Source organism: Chelonoidis abingdonii, chromosome 4 (assembly GCF_003597395.2).
Source record: "Chelonoidis abingdonii isolate Lonesome George chromosome 4, CheloAbing_2.0, whole genome shotgun sequence".
In the NCBI taxonomy this organism is placed as follows: Eukaryota; Metazoa; Chordata; order Testudines; family Testudinidae; genus Chelonoidis; species Chelonoidis abingdonii.
The window spans coordinates 155831116-155851697 of record NC_133772.1 but is presented as its reverse complement, the minus strand read 5'-3'; the positions used below and the strand labels follow the sequence as shown (position 1 = coordinate 155851697).

General features: G+C 44.5%; 2 protein-coding genes across 2 annotated transcripts in view; one reads left to right on the top strand and one right to left on the bottom strand.

The window, feature by feature from the left end:
- Nucleotides 1-7209, top strand: part of ATL1 (atlastin GTPase 1) — a 38575-nt gene extending 31366 nt beyond the window's left edge. The window contains exon 12 of the mRNA XM_032775678.2: nt 5903-7209. Coding sequence (XP_032631569.1) covers nt 5903-6013 — 111 coding nt within the window. The 3' untranslated portion in view covers nt 6014-7209. The remainder of the gene's footprint in view (nt 1-5902) is intronic.
- Nucleotides 7210-13120: 5911 nt separating this feature from the next.
- Nucleotides 13121-20582, bottom strand: part of SAV1 (salvador family WW domain containing protein 1) — a 32836-nt gene continuing 25374 nt past the window's right edge. Inside the window, 1 exon segment of the mRNA XM_032775646.2 lies at nt 13121-14625. Coding sequence (XP_032631537.1) covers nt 14424-14625 — 202 coding nt within the window. The 3' untranslated portion in view covers nt 13121-14423.

Below are 20582 nucleotides of genomic sequence, written 5' to 3'. Positions count from 1 at the left end.
TGTCTCCTCCCTGAGGCGCCCCCCCCCACAGCAGTTTCGCACCCCCGGGAGCCATGGGGCAGCTCCCGACCCCAGCTCACTTCTGCTCCGCCTCCTCCCTGAGCATGCCTCCCCCACTCTAATTCTCCTCCCCTCCCAGGCTTGCAGCGCCAAACAGCTGATTGGCGCCGCAAGCCTGGGAGGCGGGAGAAGTGGAGCGGGTGCTGCGCTGGGAGAGGGAGTCTGAGCTGCATGTGTCAGCGTGCCTCTGGCAGCCCAGCCCAGGAACGCTGTAAAAAAAAAAAAGTTGGGGGCACCACTTTTTGGCACCCCCCAAATCTTGGCCCCCCCCTAGGCAACCGCCTAGTTTGCCTTAATGGTAGCACCAGCCCTGCAGGTGTCACTGGTCCCAGCGCTAGTTAAAGAAACCTCCAAGTATATTTTTAATGAGACAACAGCATCCTTGTAACCGTTGCGGCTCCACGACTGCGGCTGCTCAGGTTTGCAGTTCCTGCAGCCCTGACCCAGGATACGTTAATCCAGAAGTGAGGCACAAAACATTAGTCTGTTCAAAGCATTAAAAAAACAAACAAACAAACAAAAAAAAAACCTGTCCCTCCACCTTGTCTTCTGCCCTGTGTTAAACTAGCCCGCAGCAAGCATGTTGAGTAGCTTGTGTCATTCTCTGGGCCCAGCCCTGTGTGCTGGCTTTTGTACTTCAGAGGCAAAGCTGCCCATCCATGACTCATTGAAGGTTCTTATAGAGGGGGGCTGCTGCTTGCTCTGGAACTAAAAAACCCACATCAACTCTGCCTCCCCTTTTTAGTTTTTACAGCAAACTTACCCAAGTGCCAATATGCCAAGAATCAGCCTGGTGCAGCCCCCTTGCCTCAAGCCGCTAACAGAGGTTTCCAATGGACCTGCTAATAGAGCCTTAACTAGGATGAGCGGGGCAGCACTATTAATTCTAACCACCTTTCCCCCACCTTGAATTGAGCAAAGGAAATGATAAATGGGAGCAAGGGGAAGGTTAACCAGGCCACCAGGTCTCTGCACCCAGAGGGGCCAGGCCATTGTGGGACAGCAAGAGGGCGTTATTGTATCAGGTTACTTTTGTGGGCAGAGGGGCAAGAGGCAGCACAGACAAGCAAAAGCAGAGAGACGGGTTAGATAGCAGGCTTTTGTTTGCATAGGATCCTTTTCTGGCTGTGCTCCTGTTTCTGTCCCTTCTGGGGTTAGCTGCATTGTTCAAATACAGACTTTCCCTGCCCCCCAAACCTTCCAGTCTCATGCAGTGCTGCCAAGTTTGGGTTGCAGAACTTGGAGAAGGAAGTATATTGGTTTGGAACTAACTGTTTTCATTGGATTTAAAAAAAAACAACCACCATGGAAACATTGATCCTGGTTTTAGGCTTTGTAAACATTTGTTTTTGCAAAGCATTAAGAGGCTGATCCTCACATGTTGTAAATCAGCGTAGCTCTGTTAATGACTGGCTAATGAAGTTACTCTGATTGCCACCAGCAGAGCATCGGGTCATTCAATTTTAGGCCAAATTGGACATGATCAGCCCTGTTTTAAAAGCCTGATGTGGTGCGTGTTAATGCCAACTGATTGCTCACATTCAGAGCTGTTTTGCCAGTGAAAAGTGCTAGCCATTAGCTGATGGTAGAATGGCCCCATCAGAGGTGCTTGTCTCTTCGTATCTCCCTGTCAAGGTGAGGTGCTGTTCTGACACTGAGCCGCTCTGACAGGGAAAGTGGGCAGTTGATTTGGGCCCTGCAGTGGTGACCATTATGGGGGATTGAGGGGTGGAGCCACTTCCCCCAACCCCAATTCGCCAAAAATCACCTTCTTCCCTACACTCCTCTCTTACGCCGCTGTAACTCAGGAGTTACTACACTGTATCAGTGGTACAGTGAATCCAGTGTAAACTGGAAACAGGATCAGAATCAGGTCCCAAAGGAAGGTTTGGCCAGCAAGCCCCCTGCACATTGTGCCTGAGCTTGGAGTCAGGGCAGATCCGAAACTTGTCCAAGTCAATCCATGGTTATGGTCCAAATTGGAACCATGTCTTTAATCAACTTCGGAAACAACCACAGCGTAACCAGCTTTCCTAGTTGTTGTATGGACGGAGCCTAACCGCCTGTGGAATAGGTATTGTGCCCTTAGAGCATGCAGCTAAGGGAACATGATCCAGAGTGGGGATGGTGGGGAAGGCTGGGGTTAATGGAAAAGGGCGAGGGGGAGGGGGGCTGACCCTTAGGAAAACTGGGTAAGCCCATGTAAGGCTGAATGCTGTAACATTACCCAGGAAGTGCATTATACACAGAGATGCTATTTTTTCCCCTTTTCCAACTGCCTTTCCCACAGGGAAGTACGAATGAGGTAAGTGGCTTTACCGTTATAGAAACATGCCTTTACCCGCATGCCGCTTGCTCTAGCTGCAAAATGAACATCGGTAACGCAGAGCGAGGTTGGCGCCTTCACATTCACAACCACACATTCTGCCGGGAGCCTGAGTTTGTAACCACTGCTCTTTAAGGAGGTTTGTGTAGCACCTAGAACTGATCGAGTTCCTCAGCGCAGCTGGGATTTGCAAAAGGACCAGCAGATTTGCCTCCAGTTCCCAAGCAGAGCTGGGTGTCTAACTCCCTTAGGCACCTTTGAAATTCTCATCCAGTGTTGGGCCCTGCTAGAGAGTTCCCTAGCTAAGTCTCTTTGGAACACAGCATACAAGCATTAGATTGCAAGAAGAGCAATTCTGCATGACCAGTGTCTCTCCAATCATACGAAGAGAGGGCCTAGAGCCGGCAATCAGAGTCACCCAGACAGGCCAATGGGGCTTCTTGTGTAGACACGAGTCGGTGCATATAGAGCCAATCCCAGTCTCAGGGCCAAACGCATGAGGAAGAAGTTAGTGCTATAGGAGAAGAAATCCAGGATAACAGAGGAGGGAATCTGGGTTACTTTTGGTGTAAGTTTTTGCTTATGCTGACGTGCTTATTCAAGAAATGTTTATTTTCTAATCTTGCAAAACTCCCACTGAAGCTAAGTGGAGTTTCACCCGAGTAATGACGGCAGGATCGCATCTTACCTTTTCAAAATGTACCCATTACACTAGTTTCTGAGACACCAACCTCTGTTAAAACAAGCTAAAAGAGAGATTTAAAAAAGATAGTTCTGTTCCCACACCCCCTTACCTCTTTGGGACAAAACTGGTTGCATTTTGAAACGGAAGTACATCAGCGTGCACTAGGGAGGTTTTAGTGCACAGCGGCATGGTCAATGGGGATAGTTAGCATGCCACAGGCTAGCATGAGACAGATTTACCCCTCAGCTTGCCGCTCACCAACTATTTGTATAGACCAGCCAGTTTGCCTATCTGTAAAATGGGTACGCTGTTGATGCATTTTACCAGGCTGTTCTGAATGGAACGGTATTAAGTGTAGACACAGCACATTTGAGTAAGAGACTCAAAGGGATGAACAAGGGTATATAGTATCTTTTTATTGCTCAGGAGTATCAAGCCTGAGGTGGAACCCTTCCGGTGTTCCCAGTCCTAGAAATCATGTGCCCTTTGATTTTTGGAACACATCTGTTACACATTCAGCTCAGATATGCCTTTAAAAGTGGAACTCTAAGAACCAGACAGTTACACCTTGCTGTTGAGTTTTAAGCAGAACTTTCATGGAGTTGGCTAGGGTGTGCTGCTGAGAACTGAGGCACAACAGGCCCCCAAGTTATTAGCTTGTCATGCCATTAAGCCCCTGGCAGAATAACATTTAAAAATGTACAGTAGGAGGTTTTATAAATCAGAGTCAGTTTCCACATTGAGACAAGATTTTCTGGTAGCTGATACTTTTAAGCATCTGAATTTCTGAGCATCTAAATTGAAATTATTTTCCTACATGCATGTTCTGCTCAGAAATCAGTGGTGTTAATTCCCGAAGACCGAACATGCTCTTGGTAATCCCAGGGGCTCTCCAGAGTTTAATGACTCGTCTCTGCTGTGTAAAATTTAGTCTTGAAAAGGGATTATTGGGAGGGAACGCCAAGCCCCCACAAGCATTAAGCGGTCCTCTTAAATGTTTAGACAATGGGGGACAGAAGAGAACTATTTGCTAGTCTTATGCACAGGGTGACAGTAACACTGATAAAAAGAAAACCAACACAGATTCACACTGAACTTACAAGGGTGCATTAAATTAATATAGACCTTTGGGCAGGTACCATCTTTTCATCACAACTATTTTTGAAGATAGTATCTTCTCATTCATGATCAGTGTTCTGCAGAAGCCAGCGAAAGATTTATTTGCTAGATTAGGTAGTTCCGTTTGTAACAATTTGTGCTGTCTCCTCTGAAGACAACAGCAAAACCCCTCCACGGGTATGATAAAGGATGCCGAAGGCTAAAACCTGCATTTGTTTAAAGAAGCAATTTCTAGAAAAACTGCATGTACGTTTCATGATTAAAGTCTATTGCATGGCATGTTTTACAATCATCTAAATGATCTTCACAAAAAATGCATGAATATATTGAACATTAACATTTGCACCTTAAACATGAAACCTATAGAAGAGACCACTCATTAGACAAGGAAGCATATGACAGTATCCCTTGATTCAGTTACATTCTGCCATACAATTAAAAGAACAGGTGGCAGGTGAGCAGCTTTTATCAGTCTCTTGAGTTGTTGTGACAGGCCATTCGATGGAACCAGTGTATATATGAAGCTGTAGCACTGATGAATGGGATTTTCATTCTTGAACGTTATGCAGAATCAAAGTAAGGTCTGTGTAACACATGGGCCAGGTGTTGTCCATCTCTCCCTCTAAAGAAAGGGAGCATGGAAAGGAGCGTATTGATTGGCTGCTCCCTTCATGCAAGTTGAACGGCTTCTGTAGCTCAACCGATAGAGCAGGGGTGAGCAAACTTTTTGGCCCAAGGGCCAGATCGGGGTTGTGCAACTGTGTGGAGGGCTGGGCCTCCCCAAATAGCCTGGCCCCCGCCCCCTATCTGCCCCCCTCAGAACCCTCAACCCATCCAACCCCGCCCCCCGCTCCTTGTCCCCTGACCGCTCCCTCCCAGGTCTCCACCCCCTATCCAACCCCCCTCCCCCGCTCCCTGTCCCCTGACTGTTCCAACCCCTATCCACACCCCTGGGACTCCCACCCCCTGTCCAACTGCCCTCTGCTCCTTGTCCCCTGACCACCTCCTCCTGGGACCCCCCTCCCCTAACTGCCCACCCAGGATCCCACCCTCTTATTCAAACCCCCCACCCCCTGACTGCTCTCCTGACCCCTATCCACATCCCTGCCCCCTGATAGCCCCCCCTGGCACTCCCAACCATCCCTGTTCCCCATCCCCTGATCTTCCCCCCAGAACCTCCACCCCCTCCTCCCTGACTGCCCCTCAAGACCCCCTGCTCCCCACCCCCTTACCAGTAGCAGGGGGAATAGCCGAGGGCTGGGGACTAGGATCCCTGGCTGGGAGCTCGGGCCAGGCAGGACGGTCCTATGGGCCACATCTGGCCCGTAGGCCGTAGTTTGCCCACGTCTGCAGTAGAGGCTTATGCTTTTAGACCTCGAAGTCCTTGGTTCCATTACCACAGGTGATCCAACCAGCACATCATCATCAGAAGTTTTAGTGGACCAGGTGCATTAGCTTAGTAGTAACACCCCTGAACCTATTTCATTCTAGTGACTGGAGCATGGAAAGAAGGAGTGAGGTTGTTACATTTATTTTTCTAGACAGATTTCATAAGTCACACTTAGCACATATGGAAAGAAAAGTATTATAAGAAGTCCAGGTGTACATACATTGTGATGATTTTGAACAAGCTACTATAATATGAATGCAAAATAGATCACTTGCTCTATAAACTCACCGATCTAAGAATGTTTCTCTCTTCTGTTCTGTAGGCTTTGTACAAACTTTACAGTGCAGCAGCAACCCACAGACATTTGTATCACCATGCGTTCCCTGCACAGAGATCAGAATCCACTGAAGAGTCAGAAAAGAAGAAAATGTAAGACAGATGTTTTCACGTAGGTGCATGAAGCACATACACCTCATCAGTTAAACACCCGCCTAGTTGTATTCATGTACAAGTTTCTGAAGCTCCTGAAGTGGAACAGAGGAGAACACAAAATAATTCACTTGTAAAGATGATTTCATGTGTGTGTTTTAATTTTGATGACACGTTGTTTGATGGGAAGATGTAGGCATGTTTTTCATTTTGTTTATATGTACATACTTGATTTTGCTGCAAATATAAACAATACTCTTAATTTTTAATATCAAGCAATTCTTGCCTGGTTTTGACTGATTTATGAAATCTTGCTTTCCACTTTAAATTTAGTACGCAATGTGATGAGATCACTAACAACATGATGTGGTAATTAGATATGTTTTCCAGATGTAAACCCTAGCATTATTCAAAAGAACCACCTCTTATATTATTCTCAGATATGCTTGTTCAAGTAAATATCACGTAACCAAAGGTTTGATTAATCAATGTTTTTCCTCTTATCTGCCATGAACTACACAATTACATGAACACTTTTTAAAAAAAACATATGTACTAACTTGCTTTGCCAGAAATTGTAAGGCCACTTCTGCTATGGTATGTTTAATGATATTGTGAGGAAAGTATGCTTTTTCCTTTGATAAATTTAATGCATAAAAAGATGACTTTGTACATGTATTTGAGAAAGTTTCACTGTTTCTTTATATATATTCTCGTTTAGTGTTTAGAAATTGTGTTCACAGCTCTATTTTATTGTCAGAGTATTAAAGTTTCCTTTTGGTTCCTATGAAGTTGATCATATCGTGAGCAATTAATTCACTAACTGGCGTTTTCTTAGATCTTAATGTTCATCTAGGTTTATTTTTCTATCATTTATTTGATGAACATTGTGCTTTTCTTTAGACACAATCCCTCAAAAATTTTAGCTGCTGTTTTTAGAAATGCAGAGTGGAATTTGATTATACTGATCGTTCAGAGGGTGGCGGATTTGCATTGACATTTTTTTAAATAAAAAACCCACAGAGCAACCATGGTACATTTAGTAAAAGTCCTCGCTTTACAGGGAAATAGTATGTAAAGTTGCAGGTATGAAAATTCAACTATCTACACCTCTTTAAATATAGTATACTTAGACTACTGAGGAAAGACATCTATAAACACAGGAAAAAAGGCATTTTTTACAAAAAAAAATTGTCTTAACTATGTGAACTGAAGTGACACATTTTTAAATATAGAGCCAGAAAAAGTGAAGGTTTCCTGTGTGGTAGTTATTTATTTTTTTCAAGTTTATAGTGGCACAAGCCATCGTCCATAGAAAGGCTCTGATCGAGCGTTGGTCCTGAGGTACATTTTTGTATGCAGAAAATTATCAAATTTCTTTACCACCACTTTTTCCTGGCCCAGTCAAGCACTGTACACTAAAATTACAGCAGGCATTGGGAATCTCGTTTCCACATTTCTCCAAACCTGGTAAACACTGTCACGTCGCTTTTCAAAGACTATTTCAATGTAAGCATGGCATTCATGCTGTGCTATGCTTATCTTCAGAAAGTGGAATGGCGTCAAATGCTTCTCTCTCAGCTGTCATGAGATAGTTTTGTTTGAGTTGCATCAAATACGCGAATGGCATTGAACAGTGCTACTGCTCCGGGAGTGGGGTGGCACTGCATGGATGTTTCACATTCTCCAGCCTGGGTTAAGGAGTGCTTCTGTGCCCATTGCATACTGCCCTTCATCAGCATGGCTCTTTGCCCATGTGATGAAGTCGGGCGTGTCACTGATCACAATATGTGAACATAGCACAGATCCTTCAAATTTTGTCAAGCTGTGTATGACAGCAGGTACACACATCTGCAAGATGTTCAGCTGTTCAAGGACTTCTGGTGACTGGCACAAATTAGTTACATCTACAATGCACAGACTGCTAGAGTGATCCCTTATCTTCTTTGAAAAATGGAATGTAGTCCCCCCTGCATGGGCTAAATGAAACAAAGCAACGTTAAATCTGTTGTTCCAGGGCGTTAAAATGGGAATGGGTGGAATACATGGACTCTTTCCTTTATTCCCCAAGAGCATACAGAAGTGAGCTTTACGTGCCGGGCTCATTCCACAACCACAGCCAGGTCATTTACTTTTCCCAGGGTTTTACGTCAACCAACCAAGTTTAACAGGTGAGCAATACATCATGAGCACAGCACTCTGAAACAACAGCTTCATGCTCTGCTCCCCACTTCGTCTTTGTATACCTTGCGACACAACAGCACCGATCTGGTCAAAGGAAACCTCATATTTATCTGTTTCCTGTATAGCTTGGCTAATGGGCTTAAAGATCACCAAGTCCAAAACCACGCAGTCCAACAGAAGCACATTTACCATCCATCCACGTTCACATTATAGTTAGCTTAAAACAGCCAACTTATTGAGACTCTCTCTCTCTCTCCCCTATCTGTGTGGTCTCGGTGACAATACTGATCCCATCATAAATCTTCAGCTTTTCTTTTAATTTTGTTTACATAGTTTTCAAATACGCTTGGCAAATAAAATTCCTGTAGACGGCTTGAATTTGGTGCAGTTCCAACATTTTTCAGGTTGCATTCTAAACACTCCTTTAGGGTTACATTGTTAAGAATTCTTAATGGCAGCTTTGCTTGAAAAGCTCTGCCCATCTATGATGTTGTTCCTGTTTTCCCCTCAAACATCTGACAGTTTTTTTGCACTTTGCGTTCTCTTCAGATTTCAAGGCCTCTGCGTTTGCAGGATGCTGTCTCCACGTTTTATCACAGCTTGCCTCATGACTGTAATCTACCAGCACGCTGCGTGTTAAACAAAATAATAATCCTCCACTTCCATGGAAGATATTGTGCAGCTCACTCCCTTGTGCTTATTACTGATATTTTTACTCCTTGTCTACCCCCATAGCTGTAGATTAAATCCTATGCATTTATAATAGAGCAGTGTGCTTACATTGTAGCTAAGGAAAGCAGCCCACCTGTCAAACAAATTAGGTAAACGCTTGTTTAAATATTGCACAAATTATGTAACGTTAATTTGCTGCGTAAGTCACAAAACTATGAAAAATACCTTTTTAAGCAGTCAAATTGAATGCACCCAATTACTGTGGGTCCCAAACTTTTCAATAACGCAACCCACCAACTACACGTTGTCTTTTTTATGTGACCCAGGATCCAAGTTCATGGAGTGGGGTCCATTAGGCCAGCAACCTCCTCCTTGCCCCACCAAAGGGGCACCGCCCGCAGCAGCACCCCCTGCCAGTGGCAGCTCTTGTACGGTGACCGTCTCAGCAAAGCAGGCAAGCACAAACATTTAAATATAGATCCCTTTCCACTACCTGTGGCACGTGCACGGACTGCATGGTCAAGGTCTGAGAGGAGGCAAAGCAATGGAGGTTTCCTGTAGGGTTTGGGGTGCAGGATTCACCGCCCAAGCCATGGTCAGTGCTCTATAGCCAGGGTCCTCAACCTTTTTCTTTCTGAGACCCCCCGGAACATGCTATAAAATTCCATGGCCCACCTCGGCTGCCACAACTGTTTTTCTGCCTATCCAGTAGATTAAAAGCCACTGGCGTTAGGGGGTAGCACACAATGCAATTGCCCAGGACCCTACGCCACAGGGGATCCCACGAAGCTAAGTTCTCAGGCTTCGGCTTCAGGCCTGGGTGATGGGGCTCAGGCTTCAGCTTTCTGCCCTGGGCCCCCGCAAATCTAAGGCCAGTCCCTCTCTGGACCTCCTGAAACCTGCTCACAGCCCCTCAGAGGGCCCCGGGCCCGATTGAGAATTTCTGCTCTATAGAGTGCTCTAAAGTGTTGTGCTCTGTCACACGCAGACAGCTAGCAAACTAGGCACCTTTCACTTCATGCCAAGAGGGTCTACACCAGGGACAGGGAACATTTTTTCTATCAGGGGCCACTGACCCACAGAAAAAAAATCAGTCACAGGCCACACCAGCCCTGCAGGGTGGGTGCGGAGGCTCACGGCCAGGCCCTAGGCTCCAGGGTGGGGCCAGAAATGAGGAGTTCAGGGTGAAGGAGGGGGCTCCGGGGTGGGACCAAGGGGTTTGGAGTGCAGGAGTGGGCTCAGGGGGTTGGGGTGTGGTATCTGGGAGGGAGTTAGGGTGCAGGAGGGGGTTCCAACCTAGGGCAGGCAGTTTAGGGTACAGACTCTGGCTGGGTGGCACTTACCTTAGGCTGAGGCTAAGGGAGACTTCCTGCCTGCCCTGGCTTTGCGTTGCCCCTGGAAGTGGCCAGCATGTCCAGCCCCTCAATGGCGGTGTGGCCAGGCAGCTCTGCGCCGTGTGCAGTCCTCACAGCTCCCATTGGCTGCGGTTCCTGGCCAATGGCAGCTGCGGAGCTGGCACTGGATGTGGGGGAAGCATGTGGAGATTTCCTGATTGCCCCTGCGGCCACAGGGACATGCCGGCCACTTCGGGGAGCTGCACAGATCCGACCAGACTTTAATGGCCTGACAACCCCAGCTTCCTTTCCTGCACCCTGAACCCCTCATTTCTGGCCCCACCCTGGAGCCTAGGCCTGTGTTGTGGAGACTTGTCACGGGCCAGATTCAATTAAGCAGCTGGCTTAATTAAGTAGGTTCCCCACCCCTGGTCTACACAGAGCGTTTCACTTAAATCACATCCCACTGATCACTGGTGCAGCCTTGGGGCTCAGGGTGATGTGGCCTTTTATTTGCATTTAAAGTGAATTTAGTGTTGTTGTATTACAACACAGTGGGTTTGGCTCTGGTGTCTACACTCTCCAGCTCAATAGTTTTACCTCTGCCACTTGTTTCCAATCTAGAGCTTCCAGGAACACATGAAGACCAAGGAAAGTAACAGACATTCACAAGAACAAGGTCTAATATCTTTTATCAATTTTATTGAAGTTACCAATAAAGTTTTGAATAGCCAAGCATAGATCAATCCTACCTATATCCATAGTTACAGTCATACGCTCATCCTCCTCGGTAGTCTTAGGGGCTGATGGGTCTCATGGTTTGATCATCAGTAGAGGGATGGTTCCTACTGGAGTTTTCCTGCAGGGAGCTCACTTTTCCGTCTGGGCACCCTCTTTTTAATAATGTGATTCTGACTATACCTCATACCCTGCACATGTGCGTGAAAGTATCAGCCCTCTTTTTCCTTATTTGTATTGTGTCCCCCAAGAATATTGGTGTACCCTGTTTTTCATATGTTGTGTATAGTTCCTTTTATTCTCATTAGCATGGACACAACCTGCATCCTGTGGTTAAGGGATACGTTAGGGGAAAAAAAGTGCCTCTAGAGCATTTTGTGATCTAAAATTAATCTAAGATCTTACAAGCCTCAGCCTGTAGGCCTTGGATTTCAGCCCTCCTTACTTAGGCCTGGTCTACACGGAATGGAGAGGGGGAAATCGATCTAAGATACGCAACTTCAGCTACGAGAATAGCATAGCTGAAGTCGACGTATCTTATATCAACTTAGAATCACTTACTTCGTGTCATCGCAGCACAAGATCCACGGCTGCCACTCCCCCGTCGACTCCGCTTCCGCCTCTCGCCATGGTGGAGTTCCGGACTCGACAGCAGAGCGATCGGGAATCGATTTATCGCGTCTACACTAGACATGATAAATCGATCCCCGATAGATTGATCACTACTGCCAATCCAGCGGGTAGTGTAGATGTACCCTTCGATACCTAATCATATCGATCCCTTCTGACTACTGATTGACCTGTCCCCCACCCCACTGTCTGGCACATGTGTTCAGAGTCCTGCCCCTCCCCTGGGTGTCTCCGCCCGCTGTTTCCTACCTGCTTCCCAATGGCCAGTTCAATCTCATGCGGCCAGGCAACTGCTCCAGCCCTGCTCCGGGTTCTGTTCTCACCTCCGTTACCCCTGCGGAAACACAGCCAGGTCCCACGAGATATTGTGGGGATGGGGGAAACATCAGCTTTCCAAATATTTCCACAGCAGGGCCACTTGACCTCCTGGTTCTGCTGCCAATGGGAGGGGAGAGGTCCCAGTCGGTCCAGGTCTCTCCAGGGCGAAGGCAGAAGGAAATGGTCGCTGTTTCTCCTGACGCTTCCTCCCAGACTGGCCAGACTGCAGGGGGGAAGGGGTTTGGCAGTGGGGCCAGAGTGGAGGGAGCGGGGGGTGCTAAACCATTTGGTCTGGAGGTTGAGAAAGATCTATGGAATAGGAGTTGCTGCTGCCAGGTGAGTGATGAGCAGGCTCCCTCTCAACAATCCCCTCAAGGCTTCCCCCCTCACTGGGCTGGCAAGGCACCCACCTACAGCCTTCCCGCAGGAACTCTCAGAGGGACTGAGAAATCACAGTATTCATGACAAGCCTGCAGCCATAATCAGCTACAGCAATGGTGTCAAGCATCCAGCCTGCAGGCCTGGGACAGTCAAGGGAGGCATTTATCTGGCCCGCACAACAGATTCAGACTGGGCCGAATGTAAGCTTTACTTTTCAAGAAAGCTTCCTGCTCCTGTGGCTGTGAAGAAAATCTTCTCCATGTGAACTAATGCAAAGCCATTGGAGCGTTCTTTCCCTGTGTTTGCAGCCACACTCAGAGATACAAACCACATCAACTTCATCTCATCAGGAGGCTGTTATTAGGCATAAAAGCTTTAAACAGCAGACTTTAAAATTCAAGTGTAAATACGCACCGGATGAGCCCAATTACTGCACGTGGTTTGCACAAGTTGGGTACTGCACACTCAAACAGCAGAGGGTATTGCTTCCCACTGACTAACGCTGAACACAATAACAACTTTATTCTGCCCAGGACCTTTGTACAAGGCGCCTGTTAGCAGTGGGAGATCTGCTATGGATCAAGGATGGCGTACTATCTATTTTTGTAGACCAGCCTCAGGGATAATTAAAATGTAAATTTTCCCAATCCACAGACTGAGTTTAATTCCTGAGTTGAAGATAAAATCTTCCCAGAAACCAGTTATTCTAGATGTCTTTGTCCTCTGATCAAAGGATTTTCATGGTTAGGAGGATCTTATTGGAAGCAATTTTCTCTGATCTTTTTAAAAGGCAAAAAATATTTTTGCTACGTTTTGTTCAAATTTTAATCTCGGTAAATCAATGATATTCATGCTTTTCTTATTTAAAGCAAAAAACTGAATTTATTGAATTGATGGGATTTACAGGAAATGTATTTTCTTATTTGCAACAATATTTATTGCACTAAAAAAAGGAGCCATTAACAAAAAATCAACCAAAGTATGATCCTGGAAGGGGTAGCTGTGCAGGCTAAAAACTTCATGTGTAAAGAAAACCTCGTTACAAGACAACACTTTTGCAAAAAATGCATCCCTGATTTTATCATGGAGATTTATGGCTGATAAATCAGTTAGATAATTCTATTGCTTTCCAACTGCAGTTAGCTCAACATGCATGTGGAGCAGCTTGCAGGTCAGGTCTTAGGGTATGTCCACACTGGAAATGCTGCAGCAACACAGCTGCAGTGGCACTGCTGTAGCACAGACACTTCTACAGCAATGGAGGGGATTCTCCCATCGATGTAGGTAATCCACCCCCCAGATGCAGTAGCTAGATTGAGGGAGGAATGCTTTTGTTGACCTAGTGCTGGCTACGCCGGGGGTGAGGTCAGCTTAACTATGTGTCTCAGGGGTATGAATTTTTCAAACCTGAGCAATGCAGCTAGGTTGACCTATATTTGAACTGCAGACCAGCCCTTAGTCTTGAAGAGGCTGCAGGTATCTTGCCCCATGACAAAGTTCTGTGCAGATTGCTGGCAAATCTAAAGTGATACGATGCATATAACAGTAAAAAATACAAGGCACCTCATACTTCATCAATGAAGCATTTTGTTCTGATTGAAAAAATAATCTATGCTTCTGCACTATTTAGTAATATTACTGAGTGTTACTGTAAAGTAACAGTGTCAGTGTTTCTGTACATTAAAGCAGTAAACATCTTAGCTTAGATGTTGCACAAAGAACAGTCTCTCCCCAGAGACACACCGGGCATCTGAAGGGAAATAAACTTATTCATTTGGATTTTAACAAGATTGTTTTGCATCCAGGACATTACTCATAATTGCATTTATCACCATGTTAAAATATATAGACAGCTTCTTAATACAGCTGTCTGCTAAAAGGAGATACCAGAATCAAGTGTTTTTTACTCTATACTGGTTCTCAGAATAATAAACTAACTTTTTTGTACAGAAAAAGAACAACAAACATGTTTTTCATTCTATAAACAATACCTTATATATGTAGAAAAACATTCAAGAGGATAATTAATGACAAAGGTGCAACATCAACACAAATAAGCTGCCTTTTAAACCAAAGCACTTGTTCATGGTTTAAAAAAAATAAAAATCTTTTAAAGCTCTTAGTGTCCTCGTGAAATTCCATTTAAAAAAACGTAGCTTAAAAATTCTTGCCGTGTTGTTGTGCATACCACTTCTGCCTTAGCTTGCGATTCTCTAGCTCCGTGAGAAGGGCTTGCCTGTATGCTTCATACAGTTTAACAATTCGTTCCAGTTCTTTCATGAAGAGCAGCTTCAGCATTCCCTGGTATGTATCTAGATCAGCTAGTTGGAAGAGTTCCCACTTCAGAATGTGATCATATCTGTTTTGAGATATATATGTATGAGATGTGTATTTACATGCCATTATAAGAAAACACATACGTAAGACATTATGCATATCATTTTGTAATTGTGAATCCACTAATGACATTTTTAGTAGTTGATACTGATGAACCTATTTCTGATAGCCGCATACTTCCACAATTAAAATTAGTTTGGTTAATCTCTACAGTAATTTGTTTCTTAAGGGAAGAGGTATCCCACAAAGCTACACAGAGGAATTACTCAACCATACTGTTGATATATATTAATGTAAAAATACCAAATCATTTTGTAAGAACAAATATAAAATTATTTAAGACACTAGCAAGCAACTGCTATTAACCAAAGATAGTGAATACATTCTGGAGGCATTAAAAAAAAATTTAATAAAGCCCCACAAGAAATCCCCCTAAGTAAGAGTGGTTTGAATTTTGTGTACATACTGTGGGGAGCCTGGGAGGTCAACAGAGTAACTTGAAAGAATAAGCAAGTCTGTTAGCTGATTAACCCAGTCCTCCCAAATGCCTGCCTCCTAGAGAGCTGAATTCCACAGACTTTACAAAGTCCCTTCTCCACTCACAGTATCGGTCTACTCCTAAAGTGTCCTCGCCCTAACTATTACAGCTGGTGAAGAATGATATTCTACAGTTCTTGGCTAATCCATAGCTCTACTGTACCTGCTACACTTACAGTACAGACAACAGAGTTCAAAAAGTGAGCCCTCTGTTTTGTAATGGAACGTCTTTAGAGTGCTCTCCTGTTGGAACATTCGACCTATAGCTCAGTTTCACATTTCCACATAATCAAGCAAATGAAGCAAAATGAAGATTGCCCAAATGTATCCTTAAAGCAAGTCAGCACTATTGATCACTGAACTGTTTTATTGTCCATTTATTAGAATGGTTACAATTGCATAAATGAACAAGGGAAAATATGGCAGCATGGGTAAACTAATGAGACCTTCTGGGTTTTGTAGGACTGCATAGTACATCCCTTTATTGTCTGAGCTAACTTGCATTGTATCAACCAGTACAGTCCAAGTCCACTATTTAGCTGCAATTATTGTTGAATATTTCCCTAGTTAGTTTTCCTTCCTTTTGTTACTACTCCTCATGCTACGAACTTCTGAGATGTCAAATCTTCCTCCCTTCATTTATATCCTATCATGAAAGTATGTACAGATGATTGTACAGTAGGGGGTGGGAGACTGCCCAGTGACAAACAGGTTAGGAATAACTGCTGGGAAAGCTAAAATGTCATCCATAGAAAAACAGGGAAGCATGCAAAACAAAAGAAAGTGGTGGGGGGTGGGGTGGGAGGAGAACCCCCTGAGGCTGTCGATTAATCAGATAACTCATGCGATTTAACTCAAAAAAAAATTAATCACGATTTAAAAAATTAATCACGATTAATCGCAGTTTTAATTGCATGTTAAACAATAGAATACCAATTGAAATGCATTAAATATTTTGGATGTTTGTCTACATTTTCGAATATATTAATTAAAATACAGAATACAAAGTGTACAGTGCTTACTTTACATGAACTTTTATTACAAATACTTGCATTTAAAAATGATAGAAGAAATAGTATTTTTTCAGTTCACCTCATACAAGTACTGTAGTGCAATCTCTTTATCATATTAGTGCAACTTACAAATGTAGATTTTTTTTGTTATGTAACTGCACACAAAAACAAAACAATGTGAAACTTAAGAGCCTACAAGTCCACTCAGTCCTACTTTTTGTTCAGCCAATCGCTAAGACAAACAAGTGTGTTTACATTTACGGAAGATAATGCTGCTCTCTTCTCCATTACAATGTCACCAGAAAGTGAGAACAAGTGTTCCCATGGCACTTTTGTAGCCCAATTGCAAGGTATTTCCATGCCAGATACTACACTTGATCTACTAAACATTGGTATGCCTCTTCATGCCTCGGCCACCATTCCAGAGGACATGCTTCCATGCTGATGATGCTCATAAAAAAAAAAAAATGCACTAAATAAATTTGTGATTAACTCCTTGGGGGAGAACTGTATGTCTCCAGCTCTCTTTTACCCGCATTTCTGCCACATATTAGGTCTCAGGGTATGGCTACACTGCCGCGGCAGCACTTTGAAGTGTGAGTGAGGTCAAAGCGGCAGTGCTGGGAGAGAGGTCTCCCAGCGCTGCATGTAAACCACATCCTTTACGGGTATAGCGTGCAGTGCTGGGAGCCGCGCTTTCAGCGCTGCCGCCCTGATTACACTGACGCTTTACAACGCTGTATCTTGCAGTGCTCAGTGGGGTGTTTTTTCACACCCCTGAGCGCGAAACTTGCAGCGCTGTAAAGTGTGAGTGTAGCCAAGGCCTCAGATGATGATTTAAGAACTCTTTCATAGCAGCTTTGTGTTTTGTCAAATGAGGTATCAATGTGAGATTTCTATGGATAGCTACAGCACTGGACCCAAGGTTTAAGAATCTGAAGTGCCTTCCAAAATCTGAGAGGGATGAGATGTGGAGCATGCTTTCAGGTCTTAAAAGAGCAACACTCCAACGCAGAAACTACAGAACCTGAACCAGCAAAAAAGAAAATCAACCTTCTGTTACTGGCATCTGACTCAGACAATGAAAATGTGTCAGTTTGTACTGCTTTGGATTGTTATTGAATAGAACTCCTCATCAGCATGGATGCATGTCCCCTGGAATGGTGGCTGAAGCATGAAAGGACATATGAATCTTTAGCACATCTGGCATGTAAATATCCTGTGACACTGCCTACAATAGTGCTATGCGAACGCCTGGTCTCACTTTCAGGTGCCATTGCGAACAAGAAGTGGGCAGCAGCATCTCCTGCAAATGTAAACAAACTTGTCTGTCTGAGCGATTGGCCGAACAAGAAATAGGATTGAGTGGATTTGTAGGCTCTAAAGTTCTACAGTGTTTTGTTTCTGAATGCAGTTATGCTTTGCACGTAATTCTACATTTGTAAGTTCAACTACTGTACTTGTATCAGGTGAATTGAAAAATACTATTTCTTCTGTTTTTTACAGTGCAAATATTTGTAATAAAAATAAATATAAATTAAGCACTGTACACTTTGTATTGTGTGTAACTGAAATCAATATATTTGAAAATATAGAAAACATCCAAAAACAAACAAATGGTACTCTTATTGTTTAACAGCACAATTAAACACGATTAATTTTTTTTTTAATTGCTTCACAGCCCTAAAAAACCCAACAACTACCATTCATAGCGGAGTCTCTCTGACGTAGGGGACTCATAAAATGAAAGGAAGCAAAGAAGGGGTTGTTGTGTTGGCAACATTTTCCTTGATGTTGGAACAAGATAAAGAATAAAAGCAAGATGCATAAGGCGAAAGACTGTAAAACTACAGACAGATGCAATAAAAACCCCAAAAGACTAGAGCTCAACAGCCTTTGATAAAGGTCAGATTTGTCACCCAGCAAGACTGAGGGTGAGGCATATTAAGATAAAACCCTCACGCGAGGTGGAGAGGAAGGAAAGAGAAGCATATAGTGGAGTGGTTTTTGAATGTCACTGGCTACTAAGAATGAATACCCGAAGTTCACTATTTAGTAGGTTTTTAGCTGATTACATTTAGAAAGCTCATTCTCTATCACGTACAGGTAGTCACTTCCATTACAAAGCAGCATATCGCTAGATAAAGATGTCAAGGCTCAGTTACAGATAGTGCTTCTAAGTTTCCTTTGCATATAGCAATTCTGTTTTACTGTTTAAAAAATCATGATTTTCATCGCTTTTTGGGAATACATAAACATCTAACTTTCCTGTGATCATCACAGACTCTCATAGGCTTTTTAGTATATTCCAAGTTGCTAACATTAGGTACATTCAAACCCCCTATAACCTAGCATATGTATTCAGTCCTCCCACCTTTCACTAACCCAGCTGAATTTAATGGAAGTCTCCTGAATGTTTCATTTCATGTAAATACTGCCAGTCTAGTCTTGTGACGAATCAAGATGAGACCAGCTCTCCTGCAAATCATTTTCCAGGCTCAGAACTAGCATTGTTTAGTCCTGGAAGGGAACTGGATAACTAGTCCAGAGTCCAGTTTTACTTCCTCGTTCAATGTGTGGCCCTAGGCTCTATTCACCACACACTATTCAAACCCTGCTCTCAATACAGAATGACTCGTTTCCTCCAGTGCTTCTATGGCTCATCACTTTCGTATGTGAAAGCTTCACAGAGGTGAATTTATTTTCACAACACCCTTGTGCAATGAGGGGAATCCTCACTTTACAGATGAGAAACTGAGGCAAAGAGCGAGATCAAGGTCAAGTGCCTACTAAGTTTGGGAGTCTGATTTGAAATGCCTAAGACCCCATTTTCCTGAGCACACAGCATTATACATAGCTTTGTATGTTCAAAACACAGCTCTCACTGACTTCAGCTGCTGCTCTGAGTGCTCAGCACACCTACAAATCAAGACCCTGGGTTCTCGAGCTGGGCATCCAAAGAATGAGGAACCCACAATTAGCGACCACCTATGAAAAGTTTGGTTTAAGTGACTTGACCAGCATCATGGAGGAATTCTGTGGCAAACGCAGGGACAAAATTCTCCAACTGCCTTAACCATGAGCCCATATTTCTCTTCCCGCAATCCCCTGCCTTTTTCACTCCATACCTTTCAACTTCTGAAACAGGTAAGCCTGGGGTCCTATAGACACCCACCTCTTTCATTACACAACCCTAATTCAGCCGCAGTACATCTGCTGCATTGAATAAGGCAGGGTCCTGTGGAAAAAAGTACGTCATCATGTAATAAAAAGACTACCCTAATGCATACACACAAAAGGGGTAAATTAGGTTGCACAGGCAACCTTAATTTAGCATTTCCTGACTTTACAGCGCTTGAATTGCAATGCTAATGTTTTCAATGTCGTTTTTCGTTTGTTAATTTATAGGTTAAAAAACGATTGGCATCATATTGACACCCACATGCCAACTCTGCCCGTGGGGGTTTCAGATATTTGCTGACAGCAGAGGACTGATGAGACTCAGGAATCTTGGTTTCCATTCCAGGCTCTGGAGGGCAGTGCATTCCAGTGGTCACCGATCCTTCTGCCTGTTCCACCCCAAGCCTGACTCCTTCTGCCCTTGTCCTCTCCAACCTATCCCTGTCCTAATCCTCCCTCCTGCCTCCTCACTCGCTCATAGCTTCTTATCCCAGACTCCTCAACCAACTCCCCCTCCCCACCAGGGTATGTCCCACTGCAATTAAAAACCAGCGGCTGACTCATGGCAGCTGACTCAGGCTCTCAGCGCTTGGGTTAAGAGACTGTTTAATTGTGGTGCAGACATCTGGGCTCAGATTGGAGCCCAGGCTCCAGGATCCTGCGAGGGGGGAAGGTCCCAGAGATCAGGTGCAGCACTATCCTGAATGGCTACTCCACAATTAAACAGTCCTTTAGCCCAAGCCCACATCACCCAGCGTGGGCCAGCTGCGGGTCTCTAACTGCAGTACAGCCATAATCTCAAAGGCCTTCCTCCACCTCCACAACCTTGGCTCCCAGTTTCAGAACCCCTCCAGAGGTTCCTTATCCCAGTCCCCCATCCAGGCCCCACAGACTCCTGCCCAGCCAGTCCCAGATTCCCCTTAACCACACTCCATCCCAGCACCTCATCTTAATCTCCTCTCCCTGCACAGCTTTCAGTCCCAACCTCCTGACCCAGCCAGTCCCTGTTCCCACCCACTTTTGGCCCCAAGGCTCTTCATCCCAGCCTCCCTTCCGCATTCTTCATCCTAATATAGTTCCTCCACCCCTGGCAAAGGTCTTGCTCTTGTCCCATCTGCATTCGATTCAGGTAGCTTCCACCACTACACTGTCTGGGTGCTAACAGAGGAAGCATTGAGAACTCATGAGAAAGATTCTGCCAGATCTCCGTTTTGGGGTTTGGTACCAAGAAAAACCCGTGGCACAGAGT